This window comes from Micrasema longulum, unplaced genomic scaffold, assembly GCF_059751315.1.
Source record: "Micrasema longulum isolate JH-2025_06_02 unplaced genomic scaffold, ASM5975131v1 h1tg000334l, whole genome shotgun sequence".
NCBI classification, from domain to species: domain Eukaryota; kingdom Metazoa; phylum Arthropoda; class Insecta; order Trichoptera; family Brachycentridae; genus Micrasema; species Micrasema longulum.
Window position 1 is genome coordinate 243,796 of NW_028277538.1, and position 24,682 is coordinate 268,477.

General features: G+C 31.6%; 1 protein-coding gene across 1 annotated transcript in view; it reads right to left on the reverse strand.

Moving 5' to 3' along the window:
* Window positions 1–24,682, reverse strand: part of LOC148282370 (potassium voltage-gated channel subfamily KQT member 1-like) — a 106,069-nt gene that overhangs the window by 28,355 nt on the left and 53,032 nt on the right. The window contains exon 6 of the mRNA XM_088225188.1: window positions 1,558–1,648. Within this exon, the coding sequence (XP_088081314.1) occupies window positions 1,558–1,648 (91 nt within the window). The remainder of the gene's footprint in view (window positions 1–1,557; window positions 1,649–24,682) is intronic.

Below are 24,682 nucleotides of genomic sequence, written 5' to 3' on the forward strand. Positions count from 1 at the left end.
CAAAAATCTTAAGTCTGGTCATGTCAAAAGCAGGCAGAACCCAAGGGCATGTATGAATGTGGAAGAGGCTAGAAATGTATGCCAGGATAGACGTGTGTGGCGGTCCATTCTCTCTGCCTACCCCTAAGGAGAAATGGCGTTATGGTAGTATAGTTGTATTGTTTATGAAAAAATAAATAAAATAATTGTCATTTATTATAAATCACTACCACCGTTCTATGAAGTGTGCCCAGCATCCAGCTCGTTCTCAGTGGACTATGAAACTAGCCGATTACCTCAAATTATTTCTCCATACAAAAAACTACATTGTATTGTTCATCTTTATGCAGTCGTGGTTTTTTAGTACTAAAACAAGCTTGCAGATTACAAATATTATTTGAAGATTCTCCATTCGGAAATTAGTATTTCGAATATTATTTCCGAAAGACTATTTTTCTTTGATAGGATACCGTTGATATATTATGTGTCACATAGGACATGTGGCGTTCGGAGTGGCCGTTTTTGGCAGTATTCATTTTAAAACAAATCGGCTTGTACTCGGTATTGACATTTCAGTCGCAATGGAAATATCTACTTAATATCATTGCGGTATTTGTTAATAAACTTTTGTACAAGTATTGTCATAAAATAGTGTAGAAAAAACCTACGTATATCGCAAAGTTAATAACAATGGGTAATTATCATGGATTTTTTTATTAACCAATAAATTAATCTGAAAAATCACAAGCCAATCCGTACAAATCTTTTTAAAATCTGTTGAGAAATAAGGAAGATATAAAGTTTTAAATTGTATTCATTTGAATGGTGCCAAAAATAAATAATTCATAACGTCATCAAGTATGACGTCTTCGGATGTTTTGTGACGTCATCGGATTTTTTTTCGTCAGTGTATTTCGTCAGAGTATTGTAGATAACTTCCTTTTTCTATGTGTCGTTTGTTTACATTTACGGCGTCCTGTCAATTATCAAACGCTGCGAGTTGTGATTTATAATTTTCATGATTAATTGAATTAATTTAGAAGAGGTTGAAAACCAAAAAATAATAAAAGAAATTCGAGATGTAAGATGTAATCCGTTTTCACTTTCATCTGTCAGTGCCTGGAACTGGAGTGTGGAGTGGGCAAGGGGGGGGCTTAAGATAATATGCATATACAACTCTCCTTATATTTCTATCTGTGGCCTGTGGCATTATCAACATTAAAATGAATGCACTACTCGTGGGACAAAATTTATTACCAACTTACGAAACGATCGTTTTCGAAAGACATTATTTTTCAAACGAAAATAATGAATGAAAATATTCATTATATTTTATAATTAAGGCAATCCATCCTAAAAAGGATGATTTCTTAATAAGGGCTTATATAAACACTAGGAGAATCTTTAAAAAATATTTTGTTTGTAGAGTAGGTTAAATCCGATATTCTTCCCGAATGATAACACCCTATTGTTGTTTGAATTGATTTTCACAGACACGCGTTACAGGATACAGTGAAATTGCAACCTGGATGACTGGAGTTCGGATAAATAAGGGGAATATAAATTCAAGTGACTCACCATCCAAAAGAGGGTTTCGTTGGCAAAGTTGCTGTACTGATCTATTGTAGAAAGGACGCTGAAGATAAGGCAGACGAGAACAACCATAAACCTGGAAAAGAAAAAAAAAATGATTTAAATAACGCACGGATAATTACTTTAGACAGCGTCAGCATAGACTGTTTCACATTCCAATATACAGGACCAACCTGCCAATGGTTATGCCTGTTGGAAAAGCTATCTCTATGTTGAACAATATTACTTTGGACCTTGACATTTTCACGTCTCTGAGGGAGTTTTCGTTACAAGATTCTCTTACTTTTTTAGCATATTATTCTCTGGATATTATGTATACGTATGTGTTTTTTTATATATACCTAATTTTACATTATTATTTCTATAGTATGAATTAAGATTTTCCTTTTTTTAATGTACATATATGTAAATAAAAAAAATGAATTGAATTTACTTAAATATTTTGAGTTTGTCCAAATGTTTGTGGACAAAAGACTGGATTTCACCCCCTAGGGAGTCATTAAGATTAACAAATTACAAAAGAGATGGAGAATATTTCAGAGAAGGGAATATGAAAGACTAGGCATTTACAGGGCTTATGACCTGTCATGGCTGGTTTAAGTGGCAACTTTACTAACTGTGTAATATTCGATGTAATACTCGATGTAATACACTAATAGACAAAAAAAAAGTACTTAAAAAAATGGTTTTATTTATTATACGAAAGGAAATAATCATGTTTATTTTTTCGTGTTCATATTTATTTGACGGTTAATCATCATTGTGGTCAGATATGAAGCAAAACGTAAACACATGCTAAAAATAAAAATCAGCAAATTATACACTGTCTAGGGGGTGGAGAAGATTCAGAATTCTACCATAGGTATTTGAAACTCTCGACCCTTTCGATGACTTGGTTTGGACATGTTCACAGTAAATGTTTTTTTGCAATATACCTATACGTAGCATGTAATACATGCCTTATATTTTATATAATAATTGATGTGATAACGGATGCTCTCAAAGATAAAAAAAACGTCGGATAGTGACAAACTAATATATTAATATTTTTAATTTGTCCAAATGTTTGTAGACAGGGACTGGATTTCACCCCTAAGAAGTTAAAGAGATTAACAATTAACAAGTGTACAATCTACTTCCATTATCCATAAGGACAATTAGTAAGTTTTTACAATATACAATTGATATTAAGAAATGGACAATGGAGGTGGGTTGCGCACGGATCGATGAGTGAGTTTATGAAATTTGTTCTTTTGATCTATATAAATTGGTTATGTTTTTTTACTGTTATTTTAATTTTTTTACTGTTTATTATGTCAATGATAATTAGGTTAATTGGATTAATTACGTTTTTTTTATTGTTATTATTATGTTAACTTTGTTAAATAGCTAATCTCAAGAATGTTTCACATTTTGTAAAATGGTTCCCTCGGCACGGGACACCTCAGTATAAAAAAAGAATACAAACAATGTTAAAGTATAAATAAATAAATAATAAGGGAACTTAAAAGTCTAGGCATTTAAAGGGCTTTGCCAAGCAGGGGCGAATTCTCCTTAAAATCGATTATTTGCAGCTTACCATATTTTTTTGACATGAAAGTAATGTTTTATGTTACATTGTTATTTAAAAACATTGCATTTCTTGGGTAAGTAAATTAACAGCATATTCCTTTATTCCATACAGCGAGCCAGTTGCGCCTCTATCGGCCAAAATTATTACTATTGGATTACACGAGATTACTCTGCTGAAGGAAAAACATGAATTCGATTACATCTCGAAACCTAAAATTTTAGAACCATGTTCGAAAAATGACACTTGAAATTACAAAATCTTGCAGCTTTCTTTCATGCAATTTAGTCTTTCAAAACTTCTTAATAAGGGCTACTATTCTTTAAAATAAATATATTTGACTTAAGCGGTCCAAGGGAGGTGGCACTATACGCACTCATTATGTGTGAGAAAGAGATAACGAATATATTTTGTATGTCTTAACACGGATGTTACAGTAATACTTAAAAAGTTTCGGTGGTTTTGTGAAATTTGTTGTAAAATAAATAATATAACGAATCGATATTTTAATCTATAAAATTAACGTATCAGGATCAATCTTTTTGTGGGTTTTAAAAATTAAAGATTCGCCAAACCAAAATAAAATATAAATTATTTATAGAATGTTTTTGTGCAGACTGATGACAGTTGAATTAAAGGTTATTCTTCAGTGTCCATTTAAATTTAAAAAAATTATGTTATGATAAAAACGTTACTAGTATATAGTGTTACGAATAAATATATATATAAAACGTTGTATAAATTTTGTCGTTTCGTGAATATTAATGTGAGATAAAAATCGATAAAACAACGATTCTTAAAACGCAATTTTGTTTCGTTAAGTGAACTTTCGTATTTGGTAAGTAATGCTTTTAAATAAAAAAATCTTATTCACTAAAAGTGTTTTATTTCAAGACATGTTATAATAATCAGACGTAAACAAAGATGCATCGGTACGCTGATGAATAATAATTTTTTTTAATTACTCTTTCGGCGGTTGGATTAGCACATAAAATAGCTGTGTGGATAAATCGTTGCTTTCTTTTGACTAAGGTGGGGGTTCGAGTCCTTACAGGTTACAGTTTTTTGCAATTATTTTTTTTTATGCATTTTTTTGTTAGTCAAGTTTGAAACTATTAGCTGCTAGTGCCATTTGTTATGGATTAGTAAATTTATCTAATATAAAATAGACTAATGAGACGAATAATGTATCTAATAGGACTGAATTTAACTCCCTGGGAAGCTGTTAATATCAACATATTACAACAGAGATAAAGAACATTTTAGAGAAAGTAATATAGAAGTCTAGCCATCTACAGTGCTAATGACCTGTCATTGACTGGTTTAAGTAGCCACTTCACTCACTGTATAACATTCACGATTCTGCTCATATTTACAACTCCCTAGGGAGAAACTCCAGCCTGTCTGCAAACATTTGGACATACTCAAAACATTGTCGATTTAATTAACTAGTATAAGAAGTATAAAAATTGAAGAATTATTTTCAGGCGTTGCCGGGTAGGTGAATTGGTTTAGCCGGATGAATCTCACTCACATGATGAAGGTTTCAGCTCTTCTTCTTCACAAAAGTCAACAGATAAACGAGTTGAGGAAATGTAGATGTGTTGACATGGGTAAAATGGGGAATGTTACACAGTGTGTAAAGTGGCCACTTAAATCAGCCAATGACAGGTTTAAAGCCCTGTAAATGTCTAGACTTTCATATTTCCTTCTTAAAATATTTTCAACAAGTTGCAACAAATTTAGATCTAAATAACTCCCTAAAGGAAATCCAGCCAGGCTGCAAACATTTGGACATACTCAAAATATTGCTCATTTTTAAATTTGGAAAAAGAGACATTTATGTGGGGGTTTGCACTTTTAAAGTTAAAAGCTCACCCCAAATCAACAATTCAAGTAAAACCGCATGTTGGTCCCTTTTTCTCTTATATCACTCAAATTACATACATTAATATTATTATTATAAATCAAATTTCTCTTTTGAAATTTGTATTACTACTAAAATCGCTTTAATGAAATTTTATCGACTTCTCTTGGTTTAAAATCTTCTCCTTATATTGCTTTTTCAAATTTTAAAGATTACTTGCCATACTCGTTATTCCTTCTTTATTTTTTCTTTTTTCTCTGCTGCATTGGCATGATTTTATACTTATAAACTACATTTAATTACTCATATTATATATGTAAATAAAATCAATATATTGCTGCTCTGTGTCATTAATTTTGAAGATGTTTTTTAAATTGACCTAAATTTATTGCCTTATATTTCACTTAAAGATTCTTCTCATCGTTTCTTTGAATCGCTTAAAATAAATATGTGTATATTTATGTTTTTCCTTTTTTTTAAAAAATGTTACTACTATTTTATTTTATTTTTACATCTGAGCATGTTTTTCATTCTTTATTTCAATTCTTAATTTCTTATTACTCTTACAAATTTTCTTTATCTTTAATCTTATTTCCATTTGTAAATACTCACTACAAACTACAAACTTTAAAATACCCTTTTTCACTTAAATTTTAATTTTTAAACAAGTTTCATTAATGTTTTTCTTTTTCCTTCTCTTTTTTATACTTTCATAATTAACCTTACATATAATTGCTTTATAATATGGAAACTTCACTGGTCCATTAGAATTAAGTCTAATTGTGTAAAATATTAAACTTTGTAACTGTACTGTATGTTTCCTGAATAAAAGAAAATAAAAAAAAATCAAAAATAAATATAAAATATTATTTTTTGTATTTATGAAATATTTCGATTTCACTGATTTCGATAAGACATTTCATATTTCAAAAAAAAATATTTTACCAACCTGTGGCAGGAACCCGACGGTATTATATACCATAGAGAAAATGTAATACCTTAAGCCAACAACGTTCAGTTTAATTAATTTATTGGTAATAAGAACAACCTTTATTCATTAAATGGAATGAATTCTCAATAACTAATGGGTATGTAATCTCTTCGATTATTTATTATAATTAATTCATCGTTATGACACAATTGAATACCTAAAACATGGAAATTTAACCATGAACTACCTTAAAATGAACACAGAAATATTTATAAATGTACTTTCCTTGGTGAAAAGTTCGTACAAAATGGGTCAGAAATTAGTACAAGATCTTGCGATAACTAAAAAAAAGATAACCAAAGTTAATAATCATTACAGAAAAATAATAATTTTCTTAGATGTTTCGTATATAAAAAAAATGTAACTAAAATATAATAACATACTTTTCGACTGGCAGATTACGCTTCTTAAAATTTAGACATAACTTTAGTACATTGGTACTTACATATATGAAGACAAATTAAATAATATAGATGTACTTAAATACATTGTTTTTAAAATTGTCTGAATATTTGTTATTTTTCTCTGTTTTTTTTAAGTTCGTCTTCTTTGTTTATTCTCAAATGTCATTTCAAAAAAGTATATTGTTTAGTGTCCTCGGCACGGGAAACCCCAGTGAGGTCACATTATTTTTATTATTAATTATAGTTTGTAAGCGAAACATATGAATAAATAAATAAATAAAAAAGAATGGTTTAACATATTACATTAAATAAATAAGGAACGAAAATTAAAAAGCCACTCTCGAGCACAAGAGCTAGTCTCCTTTTCGGAAAGTTACAGTTTTACTAGAAAAGAGAAAAAAAACGCGTATCTTTTACGTAATTATATTAATTAACGATAAAAAAAATCTTCAATTTTAGTTTTAAATAACATTAATAAAATAGAGACACTCCAAGAAAACGACTAATCACTGCCAAATAAGATGTATAACTGAAGACATTTAGGGCTTTCCTAGGCCTTGATTATGATGGGAAGATAAAAACGTTGTACCTTCACCTTGACGGTTGAAGATCAATTCCCTCCAGTGATTACAAAGCTATACTATCGACCCCCCACCTTCAAGTTTTGGGTAGGTACATCGATATGAAACAAGGGGAAGCGTACGTCACGGTACACATATCTACGCTCTAAAATGACATCACTTCAGTATGACGTCATAGTTGAAAATAAAAGTCTCCCGACCGACTACAAAGGTATACTACCGATACCCCCAAGTACATCGATTTATACCGACGGGTCTAGAACCCCTCGATACGTTTATCAACGCATTAAATGTATTAACAATGTTGTTCCACCGAGCAATTTTTCCTTTAATTCCGATTTATTAAAATTTTTACTTGTTTTGCGGTTGGTACTTTTTTTCTGAAAGGCTATTAAAAATATGAGAGAGAAATAAGTACATTTTTGAAGTCGAATTAAATTCCGACATAACGGTCACTTTACTAAAACGAACGCCTAGATGTGAAAATAATGTCGCTAGATTCAGTCCAATTAACAAATATGAGTGTCTAGGCGTTAAAAAGTTTACACTCTAAAAAAAATATTTAGTTATTACATTTTTCCCATCTGTTTTAATATCTTTCTGAGAGAACGTTTCGAGAGCTGGCTATGTAATCGCTACGTACTACTTCAGTAGATAAATGCAGACGATCGTTAAGCACATCGTTTTGGCAATGGTTAAAAGTCATAAAAAAATCATGTTCAAGCGAGCATTTTTTTTTTTAATTGGGATTTATTGGAGTTTATAATTGCTTTGAAGTGGACACTTTCTATTAAAGAAGCCTATTTAAAATATAAATGAGAACTATTTCAAATGTTAATGACGTAAGGATCGCGGACTAATTTTTAACGGTCATTCATTGGCTTATTTTGATCATATGATGTCGATATATCAAGTAGGTAGAACATACCGAGGTAAGATACAGATAGTACAGAAGTTAAGTATACCGTCTCGATATAGACAGATGAAGATAACGTTCATAATCGAGGCACAAGTTCGTAGTAAGTACCTTTAAATTATTGTTCCTAGAAGTGATAACCCATGACTCAAACCTAGATTCAATTACTTTGAACACCTAACGCAAATTTTTGTATTATATTAGTCATTCGGTAATTTATGTTGCCGGGGTGTCCTCGGTGCGGGTAACCCCAGTGAGGTCACATTATTTGTATTATTAATCATGGTTTATAATGGGGAAAAAATTAATGAATAAATAAATAAAAACAATAGAGATTAAATTTTTAGAAGAAAATATCGAAGTCACCTTGTTTTTTCATTTGTTTAAATTTGAGATAAATGCAATCAATTTAATACTGAAAAATGTGACTGGTGAAAGATCGCAGGCTTATACCAGCGTTATACCACGTCGGACGCAGATATAAGCGTATAATATCGAACATACTAGATAAAAGTGGTTACCTACCGTACTCGTATTGTATGGGACTCGTCGCACATTATTCATTCAGTGTGTATCAGTTCAATTTTAAAATAAAATGCTAACTTTTCAGAATATGGTTTTGAAATCTAACACACTTTAAAAAAATACAATTTATAACATTTCTTGATTTAAATTTTAACAAAAAGGTTTCAAACTTTTTGCCAAGCTCTTTCTTGTACCATTTTTAATATATTTGCAAGTTTTAAACAATTATTTTTTTATACTTACGCACCCACACACACGCACCCTCTCCCTCACTCATTTATGCATACACACATTAACATACACATGAATACAAACGTCACACACATAAAATTACGTTAACTTTTTTCTTATATATTATGTGTCATTAGATTTACAGTGAATTTTTTTAATTGACTTAAGTATTGTTAATATTTTTCTACTTATTTTGTTTATGTAATAGCTGTAAAAATCCCAAATAAAATAAAATAATTAAAAATAGGAATGTCATGTAACATTCTTTGTACAATTGTAAAAGAAAGTTTAGTATCACGTATAATACCTAAGTCTCGTATACTATGTACATACATCTCAACTTAAGTAAGTGCAAGGTTGTGAGATTTTTTCGTCTGGAAAATCCAAACATATACGACTACTCACTGAACGATAAAATGTTATCATATGTGTCTAGTATACGAGATTTAGGTATTATACTTGACACTAAAAGTTCTTTTACAGTTCATATCGAACATGCTATCAATAAATCCTTAAAACTCCTTGGATTTTTTAACAGAAGCACAACTGACTTCAAAAATATCAACACCCTTAAAATTATCTTTTGTTCCCTGGTTCGCCCGCACCTAGAGTATTCCTATGTTAGCTGGTCTCCATATTATAATGTTCACATCAAAAATATTGAATCAGTTCAACATCGATTTTTAAGAAAGATATGCTGAAGGTTGGGCTTATCCAGAGACCAATACACGTAAAATGAGTTAGAAACTAGCTTAAATATATCTTCTCTTCAAGACCGTTGAAATAAATCCGACATTCTGGTCCTATTAAAAATTTTCAACTCACTCTTTGATGCGCCTGAACTACTGAGCTCAATAAAATTAAATATCCCAACTAGAAACCTCAGACAAAACTTACTATTTCATACCGATAACCATAGAACTAACTTAGGTTTTTATTCCATACCAGTCTGGATTTCTTTGATAACAAGTTGTCTTCTTTCATACGATCACTGAATTAAATTCAATTATAAACACCTCTCTCCCGCTTCCTTACCCACCAAGTGTACTATATACCATTGTGTCTTTCTACTTTTCTGTGTATAAATATATCCTTAAAAATGCCCATTGGGCATATATATAAATGAATACATAAATAAAACCTGCACTAGCCGTAATAAATTAAAAACTGGCACATTTCTTCTAACACATTCCGAGTTATAACTTCACCCCTCGCGTACTAAATAGTAAATAGTGGATGAAAACAGTGCGTTCCCAGAAATATTTATTTTACAGCGTTTTGATGACGTAAGGCGCAAAGTATAAAATACAATAATGACGTACCATGATGGAGTATTCTTTACGATGCTTTCAAAGACGAATAAGACCCATTAACAGCAGGAATTTACCGCCATTTGAGTGTGAAGTTAATGTAATAAAAATACAAACTGTTATTAAAAATGTATCATTTTTTAACAATATTTTGAGTTGGTCATAATGGAAAATAGAAATAAACGTATTTGTTTATAAATTACCTTAAATCAAAACTATTAATCAATGGGAAAAAGTAAAAAGAGGAAAAGGGAAAGGAGGAGAGATGAAGGAAGAGAAAGGCGATGTTTCTTCTGATTTAAACAGTGATAATGTGGTAACATCTTTAATGGTGGATGGGAGAAGATTCCACAGCCGAGCCGCATGGACACTTTATGAGTGAGAGAAGAAAGAGGAATTGTGGATGGGTATTAAGAGAGAGCCTTGAGAATTAGAACGAAGAGGTAAACCATGAACTGATAAGCCTTGAAAAAAACTTTACCTAGATGAGAATAGAAGGTGAGACCCCAGACACGCACTCCGTAAGATATAATCGATTCAATGAGCGAGGTATACGAGGTGTATCTTATATATATATTTGAATAATTTATATAGCGCCATTTTTGTGAAAATCACCTCAAGGGCGCTGCACAATAAATAAATATCCCAGAACGTCTCGCAGCTACAGAGCGCATGGACGATTGGGATTCTAGTTCCTCGTCTCCAATTATGATATATTACAATTCTGACATATAGGAGCTAGAAATCAGCACGTCTTGCAGCTACAGAGCACATGGACATTAAGTTATCTAGCCCCTATTTGCATTTTTTATTTTTATTTGATGTGACAATGAAGTTTAGAGTTTAAGTGATATTTTAAAAAACTAAACAAAAAACTAATTTATTAAAATAGAAGTTAGATTACAACAAGTCTTGCAGCTACTGAGCGCATGGACGGTTGGAATTCTAGACCCTATTTACTAAATTTAGATATTTAATAGTTGATAACATTTACCTATTGAACCAGCTACTATTATTGTGAATAATCACTTCAAGGGTGCTTTACAATATCCCAACACTTAACGTTTGAAAGGGTAGTATACTTTTGATTTAATAAATGACTTTAAGCCATTACCTTAATCCATCAATATGAACTCCCGGGGGAGCTGTTTATATTAACATATTACAACATATTACAACAAAGATGAATTTAAGAGAAGGGCAATCTGAGTACGGCCCAATGTTTTGTTGCGAACTGTAGCTGTTTGGGCTCCTTTCTAGGTTACGCATTATTACTCTGAGCCTCCATGGGTCTTATGCTGGACTCATTCGTTATTAGAATCGACTTCGACGAGTGACAGCATTCTTGAACAACCCATACGGATGCAGTCGATTGAAAGCCAATCGACTTTATCTCGAGTGCCCTAAAGCACTCGGCATTGACAATCGAATGCGACATCGTAACAAACTTCCTTTTTGCAAAACGATCGGCATTCATGTTAGAATTTTCGTTGTATTTTAACTTAAAATTTACAACACTGATCAATGCAATGATGATGGCGTATCGACAATTATGCAGCAATAATAACTGTGGTTATTTTCAATCCATTATCAAATGAAGTTTCACTAGAAACATGATTTCAAAATTATTTTATCGCTCGTCAATGTCAAATTACGTATTTGTAATATGTATTAGACAATATGTTTTGAAAATCTATTAAATGAAAATAAAATATTTCTAATAACATGTAGATGTGTGTTAGTTAAAGGCAAATAATATTTATAAATGTCGCAGTGTCTCAGTAAAACATTTTCTTTTATTTTTCAAATAATATTCCATACACAAAATATTCAACAGAAGAAGTCTGTCAGGAAACAACAAAGGTTTACGTGTGGCAGGAGAGCCATAGATAAAAACGGATTTGTTGGTGTTGCCACTTTCTCATTCGTCTGTAATTAAATTGTCGGAGGGTTTTCAAGAATAGCATAACGACAAAGCAATCGAGATGCCCAATCGACTATTGTCGAGTCTTTCCAGCATAAGGCTTGCTTCATATTATGTAAGTTATATCTACATTGTTAAATCAAAATGAAATATGTTTTTATTTTATATTTTAGCATTGGCTTTGCACTATTCAGCCATTTTCCTGGAGTAAAATTTATTATTATTTTTATATAAAAGTCTATGCATCTCCAAGGTTTATGACCTGTCATTTATTTATTTATGCTTTATTAAGTTAGTTCATAACATCTTAAGAACTAATATAAACTTTTAATAATATTACAATTTTTTTTATCAAAATTTCTCAATAACGTATTTTTAAAAAAATAATTTTAAATATTTAATTTTTTTCTATTTCCTTTATTTTTTCAGGTAACTCATTGTACAGCTCCAATCCCTTGTACAATGAGTTTTGGGATTCTGTATTTTTCCTCTTTGGTAATCTTATCTTTTTTTACCCCTTGTTTCATATGTATGACATTTTTGGTTAAATTTTATTATTGTTTTTATTCATCCCCTTAATTATTTTACGAATAAAAATTACCACATTATATTTAATTTGTTTCTTTACTGTGAGCGAGCCAATTTCTTTGTGCATTATTTCTTTACTAGAATATATATTTCTTTTGAGTACAATCCTCATTGCCTTATTTTGAAGAATTTGTATATTTTGAATTTCTCTTTCATTACATAAAAAAGAATGGAAGAACAGTAATTTATGTGTGGACATATTATTGTTTCATATATAAGAATACTACTTTTTAAATCTATTATATTTCGTAATCTTCCCATATTATTTTTTTGGCTGCGCGTTAGTCAAGAACTTTCTCGTTTAGGAGCCGCAAGCTGGTTTATAATGAGGAATTCCAGCCCAACCCGGAATCAAAATTTAAAAATGTTTTCGTGTACATGTGAATATTTAAAAATTTTGGAGTAGGATGAAATATCTCAAAAACAAATAAAAAATGTTAAAAATAGTATTCATTTTAAAATCGTAAATAATGACGTCACTCCTTATATCTACGTGTAGTATTTTCGTTTTTTCATAGAAAAAAAAGTATAATTTGTATAATTTGACATTTCAACCAGAGATTATGTCAACTTTCTAGGTTTTTCTAAATCGAAACGTTCGTAAAAACAACCATAACATAGAAATTAGCAAATTACGATCAACTAAATGAAGTAATCAAAGCAATGTTCCATAGATTCTTGTCAGGTCAGTGAAAGTAAGAACGCCAACCGTTTCATGGCGTCACTACTGAAAAGTGACACTGATTACAGTCATTTGGCGCGGTATTTGATAAATGTAACTTTAAAAAATCATATCTTTTAAATAATGCACAAAAAAATATATATACATATTTTTGCTTAGTTAAATAGTACGCTAATAGAAAAAAAATTATAAAACAGTGGAATTAATCATTATTAATAATTTTCTTGTCGTCGCAATACTAACGAGCTTATACCAAAGTTTACCTTCACACCTGCCCGGAAAGGAGTTATCCGAACTGAAGCCAATTGTTAGAACAACGGTTTGCGCACATAGGCGATAATGCATCGCCGTTAGCAATGTTTATGCTGGCCTGCATAGTAGCTGAAACCTGCATTCTGCACCGCAAATGCAATTCTCAAATCTATTTTAGGAAATAAACCTGACACGTCTGCAGTGGACGGACTGTACAAGTGCGAGGACTTTTCCAGGTAAATCAAATTGTGGCATAATGTACAACGCGGTTTGGTCGTTGATATAGTTATAACATAATTAAATCTATGTGATGGACAAATTGACAAAATATGGATGGTAAATGATGGGCAGAATGATTAATGTTACAGTGCGTAAAGTTGGAATTTTAATTTAATATAATTTCTAAATTCATGCGAGTCATAATTAATTATAGTATTTCACTTGCTTAAATTATAGTAGAAAGATTTATACTTTTCACCCACACAGAAAAAAAAAACTGTTTTTTTTTTTTTTTTTAAGAAATATTTGGGTTCTTATGATTTACCCAAATATTTAATTTTGAGGGCCATTTTCAACGAGTTGTAAATAACTCACTATTATAAAATGGAATCAAGTTGGGGTAGAGTGGGATTCGAACCACAGACTTTTGGTCCGTGAGTCCGAGACACTAGCCACAGGACCACAACCCGATCAATTTCTATAACGCTTATTTATTTATTTTACAGAAACAAACAGCCAACAGTGATGTAATAACATAAAAAAGATACGGTTTAAAAGACAGACCAGCGAGATTCTAAATAAAAATCATACATATTAAATTGTGGTACAGCAAAAGGGTGTGTTTGTGTGTATTTGTATCATAGTAAGTGCAGAGGTGTGTTTATGTATTTGTGTGGGAGTAAGTGTTCAGGTGTGTGTAAGCGTGAACATCATTAAATACCAAAGGGGAGCGTATCGCAGCCAGAAAAAAAGCCAGTCTTAATATATTTTTAAATAAATTAAAGGGCATGTTAAATACATCGATAGATGAAAAAAAATCATTATAGTTTGAGCAAGAACTATGGAGGAAAGAGTTTTGTGCATAGTTAGTTCTACACACTGGCAGATGGAATAAATACTTATTTCTTGTCACGCAAAAGGGGACATTAAGATTGATTTTGAAGAGTAGGTTAAAAGAGTCTACTTTATTATTTAATGATTGATATAAATAGCATAATTCAGATTAGTGCGTCTATTTTCAAGGCTAAAAAATCCATTTTTTTAAGCAGATTGATTGTAAGTGCAAAGCGATGTATTGTTTTTATAATCTAGGTATTCAAAAAAAAATCGTTGAACATTTTCAATCCTTTCAATGTTTGTTATGTATTGTGGGCTCCACACAACGTATGCAAACTCTAAGTTACTGCGTACAAAAGTGTTGTATAGAGTTTTCAATGTCTTTGGTTTTTTAAAACAACAATAACAAACCATCACGCCGTTTCCCCGTAGGGGTAGGCAGAGAGGATAGAACGCTATAAATGGTGTCTTATCTAGTTTCAAATACTGCAGCTCTGATGTTCCGCAGGGTTTCCGTTTAGGTCCCATTTTATTTTCTCTCTATATTAATAATATAAATCAGTGCTTTAAATTTTCTCAAATTCTACTTTTTGCTGATGATGCAAAGATCTTTGCAAATGTCAACAATATATCGCACTGTGTAAATATCCAAGAAGATCTTGATCGTCTAATTGATTACTGTAATAAAAATCAATTGTACATTAATACCTCAAAAATTTACTTAATGACTTTACTAAAAGTAATAACTTGACTACGGCACAATTATACGATCAAAGACAATTCCATATCACGGTGCAGCAAAATTAGAGACTTGGAGTTGTTTTTGATAATGATTGATATTTTTTTTTGTTCGTACAGATATAACTTAATCTCATTACAAACTCGAACACGTTTTAAAACTACCGAAATGCAAAATGTTTACACTCCGTGGAACTGATTCCGTTCAGCGCCTGGCTATTGACGAAAACAATGGCTCATTAAAACAATGCTACTAATTTATTACAAAACAAAGTGCAACTTACGCCCTTAGAGGCTTATTTAATAAAATTTGATTCACATTAAAAAATTAAATGGGACTTTCTGACTTAATTACGAAATGACATCCGGTTTAGCGCAAAAAACCGACTTTTTCGAAAAATTAAAGCACTGGTTGATGGCCAAAAGTAGTATCGTTTATTTTTTTGATATATATTGCATTCCTAGTAATCCAAAAGACAACTTATTAGACCCCATTTATTTCAAAATTTGGAAAAAAAATATATTGGCCCACCCCAATGCATATGCTTTCTACAATATTCTATTCGGAATTCTGCTATCCCTACATTTGCTACGCTAAAATTCCCGAAAGGTAAAACGCTCTGTAAAGGCTGGAATTCAAAAGCCCGAAATTATTCGGCGTAATCTAATTGCATTTTCGATAAATATTTTTCGCTCAGTACTTACAAACGGAATTATAAATTGACAGCTAACGTATTCAAAGCGCCAATTTAACATTAAATTTCAATTTATAATTTGATAAGCTTGTCATTCTGTTTATGACAATATCATAAACGAATTGCTGACGGCAAAATGGCCGCGAAACTACATATGTGTTTGTGTGACTGCATGTTGATTTCAATTACTGATATTCAATTACGCATTTCACTTGTTAATAAAACCTGCATTGTGTAACGATCACATTATGACCGCCACAGACAATATAATCGGGCGACCAATCTATGGATTTTGTTTTCTATGCCGAACACCTGTCTTCGAAACGGCACATCGAAGTTTTTCTGTCGGTAACAGGATGTAGGAACGGTCCACTCGCTGGTGAAATTTTCAAAGCAGGGCTGCCTTATGGCGTAAGTCACTTTGAATTATTTTATGTATCACGGACTTCTCATTAATCTTTAGTTGAAATTTACAGAGCCCCTTCTATTTGTACTTTTGTATTTTGCATTATTTTATAAATATATATATATATATATAAGATTTATATCTCCAAAATTGATGTAGCTAAGTCCATCAGAGATTAAGGAGTTTATGGTGGTGTTTGTTACCTACGTAACGTCGGGTTAAGTAAACTGCCTACAATGAAAGCATCTACTCCTTTCCCGAAACTGTTCATAAAGACTTGAGTCTTTCTTCAGTTTCGCATATCAATTTTTTTAAAACAATTAGGTAAAACAGTTAGCAATTTCTTAATTAAAGAGAAAATTTAATTTTTATTTACAATCAAACCGCAAAAACTACTAAACAAAGAAACTTTAATAACTTTAATTGTACCCCTTACTGCAGTATTGTCAGTTGGTGATCAATCAAATACACATGGTCAGCACAATCACCCTTTTCTAATTTCCCAGTATGACAGTGAAGGAATACAGTGTTAGTTCCAAATTGAGACCGCGGCCGCACGCTCCAGATCCCGCCTCGGAAAGGAAGAAGAACGTAGTAATACAAACAAATCAATGAACGACACGAAACCCAAATACATATAGGAAACATTAAAATAATTTGCCCTCTACAACATGCACTTATGAATATGAATGATAAATAATTGTCAATTTTTTTTTACTGTACAGTATTTAAAAGACCTTTATTAACATATTGCAACAGAGATGAAGAACATTAAAAAAAAGTTAATATAGAAATTTAGGCATCTACAGGGCAGGGCTTATGACCTGTCAATGGCTGGTTTAAGTGGCCATTTTACACACCGTGTATTATTCACTATTCTGCCTATATATGAACATCTATATTCCTTCAATTCTTTCATCTCTAGATGATTGTGAAGTAAAAGAGCTGAAACCTTTATTTATGCGGGTGAGATTCATCTGATCGAATTATATCACCTACATACTAGGCAACGCCAGAAATTTTTATTTTTCAATTTTTATACTTCTTCATAGACCAGGCGGATTTATCAACAATATTTTGAGTTTGTCCAAATTTTTGTAGATCAGTTTAGTAGATAATAATTTAGTATTACATCATGTTTAATTCTTATATAATAAATTTCAGCTCAACACAGGTTTTACCTAAAGGGCTGAAACATGTGGAACCTGTAATTGAATTTTTGCTTTTGAATAAAAAAATAAACTATTAGAAGTCACTAAAAATTTCATTTCATAATCCCGCAATTAACATAGCTTACTTCGAGGTTACAAACTATTTCGATTTAATTAAATATGTGTAAATAAACGTTCTTTAATTTTTATTTATTTTTTGCATTATTCTCTCGACGATGCCAAGAGCCTTGTGTTGAATTGGGATACAACGTAATGGAAAGTGGAAGCGTGTATAATATGAAAGAATACTAAAAATAAAAATTATTTCAAACATAAATTTTAATAAACATCTGGACAACACGCTTAATAGTACTATGGGCACGCACTTACACACTGAATTTCAACCGCTTGCAACACCGAACGTAAGGCGTACACCGGACTTGCATGATACCGGCGTGATCGAGTCACGGCAGATTCTCCGTGTCCCTCGTTGATCACAGTTCGTTTGCGTTTAGCTCTTTCTAAGACTTTCAAATACCCACTTAATATAAATTCGTGTCACGGTTAATTCATTCAGTGTTGTACTTGATTTATTCGCTTTTTGTATAAGCATGTATTTATCTATTATCTAATAAAACCTTAGAACAATCTAAGTGAATCTTTTATTTAATTTTACGTAACCTTACAACAAAACTGCGGTAAGTAAAACGAACTGTTTTATTCAAACAAAAGAATTCACTACACTACTGTATAAAAATATCGTGGTTATACAAGTAAAAGTGACCATTTGCAAAAAGGACGAAATTGACATTATTGACTTTTTGAAATCGTATTAGCTTATGCTTCACTGGTAAAAATGCCAAGTCAATCCAACATTCTAAAAAAAACTAATTTGTAAAATATGTGACCATTTGATAGAAGCTCACAAATTTCTGACAAGTAAAACTGACCAACACACATAGTCACTTTTATTAGTAAATTTAAGATCCAAAGAATTGATTAAATAACAGTTAGTCAATCATACTTGTAGGTGATGTTACCTGTGAAGAGTAAGTTAGAGTTAGTAGTCAGTATACGTTTTGTATTTGACAGATACGTTTTATTTTATAAAAAGATATTTCATAAAATTAATTCTTTAGATTATTACGTAACACTTCTTAATTATTTGTTCTTTTTGATTTATTTTGTATTTCTGTGTTTATTAAACCTTGATAAATAAAAAATCCCAAAAATATCATTTATAGTTATAAAATAAAATAAAATACTACCTCCCTCGATGAACAAAACAATAATTATTATCTGCCAAATTTCATAACAAATTTTACAGGTAAAATTGACCAGTTTTTCAATTATTTTTTTTATATAAAACTGAAAATCTTTTTGAAATAATTTTATACTTTACTTTAAAGTTGAAAGTACCGTACATATAATGTAAATTACCAACCAACTATGTAAAAAATCAGATCTTTGAGAAGCAATTGAACTCTAGAAAAACACTAAAATGGCTCCTCTGAACATTATTGATTTTGTCACTTGGTCAATTTCTCTTGTATGCCCACGATATATGCGATGTCTCGCAGCAATCTCCTACAATAATCTCATCCCTTAGACAAAATCCAAACTTGTACACTTATCCTGAAAAAAGCTTTCGTTTTAGAGAGCTTGATATGTTCATTCAAGACATTGGACACTCTTGGGGTAACAAAAGATAAATTTCTCTGAGCGAAAGTCGAACGTGTTTTTAGTATTAAATAATTCAAATTACAGGAAAATCTCGTACGAGCATTCGGCTGAGATCTTCTCTTGTAACCGTATGACCAGAAATGTGTAAATTACTCTTTTTAAAAAAAGAGTCTAATGTCCAGTACCATCATAAATTAAAACAATATCTCAGATGGGAAAGTGGGGGGACATTAAAGGAGGTTTATGATAAACGCCGTGCAACCTCCCCAGTCCACTATGCGACTACACCATAGATAGAAAATAGCAAAATACACAGTTCTGAAAGTGCCAATGTCCAGGATGTTCTTCAGTGAGCAGAATACATGATACAGCTTTCTTCTTTCTTTCATTATTTCTTATTTCATCCTTTCCTATCAGTACTTTTTAAGAATGAGAATGTTAAAAATAATACTAAAGTGCACCTCTTGGTTTTAAAAGCAGTCGCTTCATTTAGTATACCCCTAAGTAAAATAAATAAATTACCCTTTCTCTGCAAACGCAAATAAAAAGTTTCTAATTAAAAAAGCAATGGTCTGCTGCAGCTAATTAATTGAGCTGTGTAATTTGATAGCGTTAGTAAGTTTATATTTGAATACCATTAAGATTTAATGAGGTAACTATTCCTTGAATTCCGCATTAAAAAAAAGTTTTTTAGTCTTTATTTAGATAAAATACAATTTAACACAAATTATATTATTTATTTTAACGTATCCCATTACGTTAAAGAAGAACACAATTCTTGTGTACCATATTGGAGAATGACGTCTAATAATGACGAAGTTCAGCCAAATGGGAAATTGAATTAAAAAACGTATTCGTACGCGCGCCAAAAATTAAAACAAAACATTGTACACGTGCAAAGGTTTTCACGGTCACTGTTATCAATACGTTGCTTTTTTGGGTGATACCGTGTGTGTTGGACTTGTTAGGACGTTTCGGCTACCATTGCAGGAGCCATCTTCAGGGTAAGCTGAGTGTTTTGTAGAAAAAAGGTGTCTTTAAGTACTAGTGATTTGTACCGTGTCGCAGTCGGCAGTAGGCACATTTCTATTCATGTTTGTTGTATGTAGTGCTGGGAACCAAGTTAAGTTTAATTTAAGCGCCCGTCATCTTTGTTTATGTTATTTGGGTGTCTGTGTATTTCAGTGCCCCTTTTATTATTCGTGCACTGTGATTACTGGGTTTATGCAAAATTTTCGGTTCAAAGGCGAAAAAATGTCCGGTGTCTATAAAGTGTTCCGCTATTGCAGATTTGTCAGGGTGCCCAAGGATGTCCAAGTGCTGAAAAAACATAATATTGGAACAACGTTTGGGACTGGGGGAAAATAAAGAACCATTTATTGAGCCCAAAAGATAATAATCCCCTGGAAACGGAAGCTGTTTATAAATTAAATTGCCAAGGATGTGATAAAGTGTACATAGGACAAACAGGGCGCACAGCAAAAAAAAGGATTGACGAACACAAAAGAGCGTGTAAACTTGGGCTCCCTGACAAATCTGTAATAGCGGAACAATTTGTAGACACCGGACATGTTTTCGCCTTTGAACCGAAAATTTTGCATAAACCCAGTAATTACAGACTATTGAAATACACAGACACCCAAATAACATAAACAAAGATGACGGGCTGAAATTAAACTCAACATGGTTCCCAGCACTACACACTACAAACATGAATAGAAATGTGCCTACTGCCGACTGCGACACGGTACAAATTACTAGTACTTAAACACACTTTTTTTCTACAAAACACTTATCTTACCCTGAAGATGGCTCCTGCAATGGTAGCCAAAACGTCGGAACAAATCCAACACACATGGTATCATCCAAAAAAGAAACATATTGATTACATTGTACGGCTACGTTTCTTGAAAATGTACGAAAAAATAAAATAAATGATTTTAATAAAGACGTCACTCGTTCTTCCAAATCAATCAATGATAAGAGAATTGTTATTGATTTCCAGTTTGCGGTCAATCAACTGACCAATCAGCAAAACTCATCGAGAAGAATCATCAGCAGAACTCAGTTGGGAAGAGAACTTGAGACGTGAGTAATTTGACGGTAGTGAAAAGCATTGATGAATTGAATATAATGGTTAACGAATTGCATGAAGCTTCTAGTAAAATCGGTCTGAATGTGAACGTGACAAAAACAGAAATGATAAGCACAGAAAACAAGATCATCACTGTTAACAATAAAAATCTCGAAATGGTGGATGAATATATATATCTTGGACTTATGATAAAACTGGGCGAAGAAAATCAAACGGCGGAACTGCCAAGACGAATAGGAATGAGTTGGGCAGCTTTTGGTAAACTTAGACATATACTAGAAAATAAAGAGATTCCGATTTGTCTAAAAAGGAAAACATATGAATCATGTATGCTGCCAGTAACTACATGTGCATTAGAGACGATGGCCCTTACAAAAAGAAATGTATAAAAGCTCAAATGCACACAAAATGCTTGGTATAAGCCTAAAAGACAGAATAAAAATATGAGGAAATTAGGAATAGCAAGACTAAAGTGGCAAGTGGCAATTTTTTAATTTTTTTATACGGGAGTTTTATTATTTTTTACCTTGCTTATAATATACAAGGTTTATATTTAAAACATATGATTTTTCTGCTATTATATTACTTTATTTTAGCTAAACTGTTGGCATCAGAAAGGATATTCTAATGTGAGCCATTCAGATACTTCTCAGCATTTGCTCATGTGGAGAGGAAACCACTTAAAACTCGTCAGGAGAAGCCAGCCTGTTGGCAGCAGTCAACAGGCCTTCCGTTCCACTAGAAGAGTGTTCGGCATTTTGTTCCCTGCTTTGGTTTATTTTACCAATTGCCTGCACTATATTGCTATAGCGCTAAACCGGCTGTCATTTCGTATTTAAACAAGAAAATCAGTCCAATTAAATTTTATAATGTGCATTAAACTTAATTGAATAAGCATCCAAGGGCGTGAGATGCATTTTGTTTTGTAATAAATGGGTAGCATTGTTATAATGAGCCATTGTTTTCTTTAATATTAGCCAGGCGTTCAACGGAATCAGTTCCACGGAGTATAAACTTTTTGCATTTCGGTAGTTTTAAAACGTGTTCGAATTTGTAATGTAATTAAATTATATCTTGACTACCAAAAAAACAATTTTATCAATATAGATAATTAACAAAATATTCAGACAGTTATAAGCTTCAATCCTCGGTTGAAGGCCAAAAGTAGTATGGAATTTAAAAAAAAAAAATGTTTACGTTCAATATGATCCAAAATGCAACTTTTCGGACCCCTTTCCCTTTGATGTCTAAAAAATAAAAAACTTCATACATCATCAGCTCACTTTAATGTACATTCAGCAACTATACTATTAATTCGACGAATAAATGTTATGAATAGCGTATTTTTTTGAATTTCATTTCAACTTTCTTCCTGACAAGAGAATCTCGCAAAACGAGAGTAACGTATGTAATTTCGTATTCACGAAATAAAGATCCGACGAGACTACCAAGAATACTCCGTGTATATATAAATATTTTTAACGACTGTGTTATTTAAAGAACAAATAATAAAAAAATTATAACAAGTTACGCAATTAATTAATAATGAAGCATCGTCATATCCGCTGTCAAACAGCTTGTTCCGGAGGGTGGTGTGGGGGGTAATAAATAAGTCCTAACCGTTTCCGGTGACGTCTTTCTACAGGAAGTGCTCTGGTAACCCGCGGCGGAAGAATGCCTATAATCATTACTCATTTATACTCGGCACTAAATAATCGATAAATTCAAATGAACATCTCATCATTTTGACATATTCAATAAGAATGCTCCGAGTAAAAGAATTAGTTTTTTCTAAAAACATTGATTTTAATTATCCTTTTTTTTGTTTGTTATAATTGCTGATTTATTTATTTATTTTTATTCAGATAACATTAACTAAATACGCTATTTATTATATTATTTACGCTAACGTTTCCCATTACGTAAAAGAAAAAAACAATTCTTATGTACATTGTAGGGAGTGACGTCCTACAATAGTTTGTTTATTTTATTTTTAATTATTGATATTTTTAGGATAACATATATAAATTACAAAAAATATATAAACGGTGTCTTTAATCAGTGCTACACAAAGCAAAATTATATATTTAATTTATTTTATTTATTATATATTTACGGCCTAAGCCAATTACAACAGTTACACGAAGAAAGATAAATAATGCAAGAAACTGAACAAAAAAAACATAAAACTATTTAGCAAAGACAAACAAGGGCAAAACAATAATTGTATACAATATATTAAAAAAAACGAAAGACCTAAAACTTTGAGCTAAACCATGCCAATCCAACTTCATCCCACACTGTTTAGTCGCGAAGAGATCTACGAAAAGCCGAAAGATCTATCCCAAAAAATTCCAAGTCGTGTGATGAATTGACTAATCTACACATTCTGGACATTGGGGCATAAAAACCAAAGTTGCTCTTAGAAGATTTTATAAATATCAGATTTTGACTTCTGGTGACACGGTTGGGAACATGAAAAGAAATTGATTGCAACAGAGATGGGACATCACTTAAAGCATTAAGTATTTTGAAAATGCATATAAGGTCCATCTCAGTTCTACGTCTCTCGAATGAAAACAGATTAAGAGATTGCTCTATTTCAAAATAGGAATAATTACCCCTTTGTAATCCGAGCAACCATGCCACTTTTCTTAGAAAACGGTGTTGGACAGACTCGATACGGTCAATATGAGTCCTGTAGAATGGAGACCAAATGGGAGAAGCGTATACTAGATGGGGTCGAACTAGTGAGCAATAAAGAGTTTTGATGGTATTAATATTTTTGAAGTCCGCCGTCACTCTATTAATAAAACCGAGAAGTTTGAGAGATTTGTTTACAATATTATCAATGTGTTCACGATTCACGTTCACGGAGAGTTTACTATCTAAAGTAATGCCAAGATCCTTTATTGACGAAACCATTGAAAGGGAAGTATTTTTAGTTTGTAGTTGAATTGTATAGGTTAACTGATTCAAACTTTTTCTAATACCAAATTATCATTTTTTGTCGATTAATCTATAACTGTTAATTTTTTTTTCATAGTTTATCATTTTTAGACTTTCTTAATTTGTTAATTAATAATATTGTTTTAAATGCTCTGTATTATTTATAATTATACTTACATGTATGTATATTTCTCTGTATTTGTAAGTAATATGTAAAAGGCACTAACAGCCGTTTATTTCAATAAAATAAATAATAAAATCTGTTGATAATCATAGTAAAATAAAATATATAAAATAACTAGAACTCTCTGTTATATTCAGTAACTTGTTGAAAAATGCCGCGACATGAACATGGATGTGTACGCATGTTCATGATGCATTTGATGAAGTACGGCACCAAGAACTTCTAGATATTTTAAAAAGAAAACCTGGATTCTAGAGATATAAGGATAAGTGGTAACCTCCACTGGCAGTAGAAAGCTGCAGTGAAAGTGGA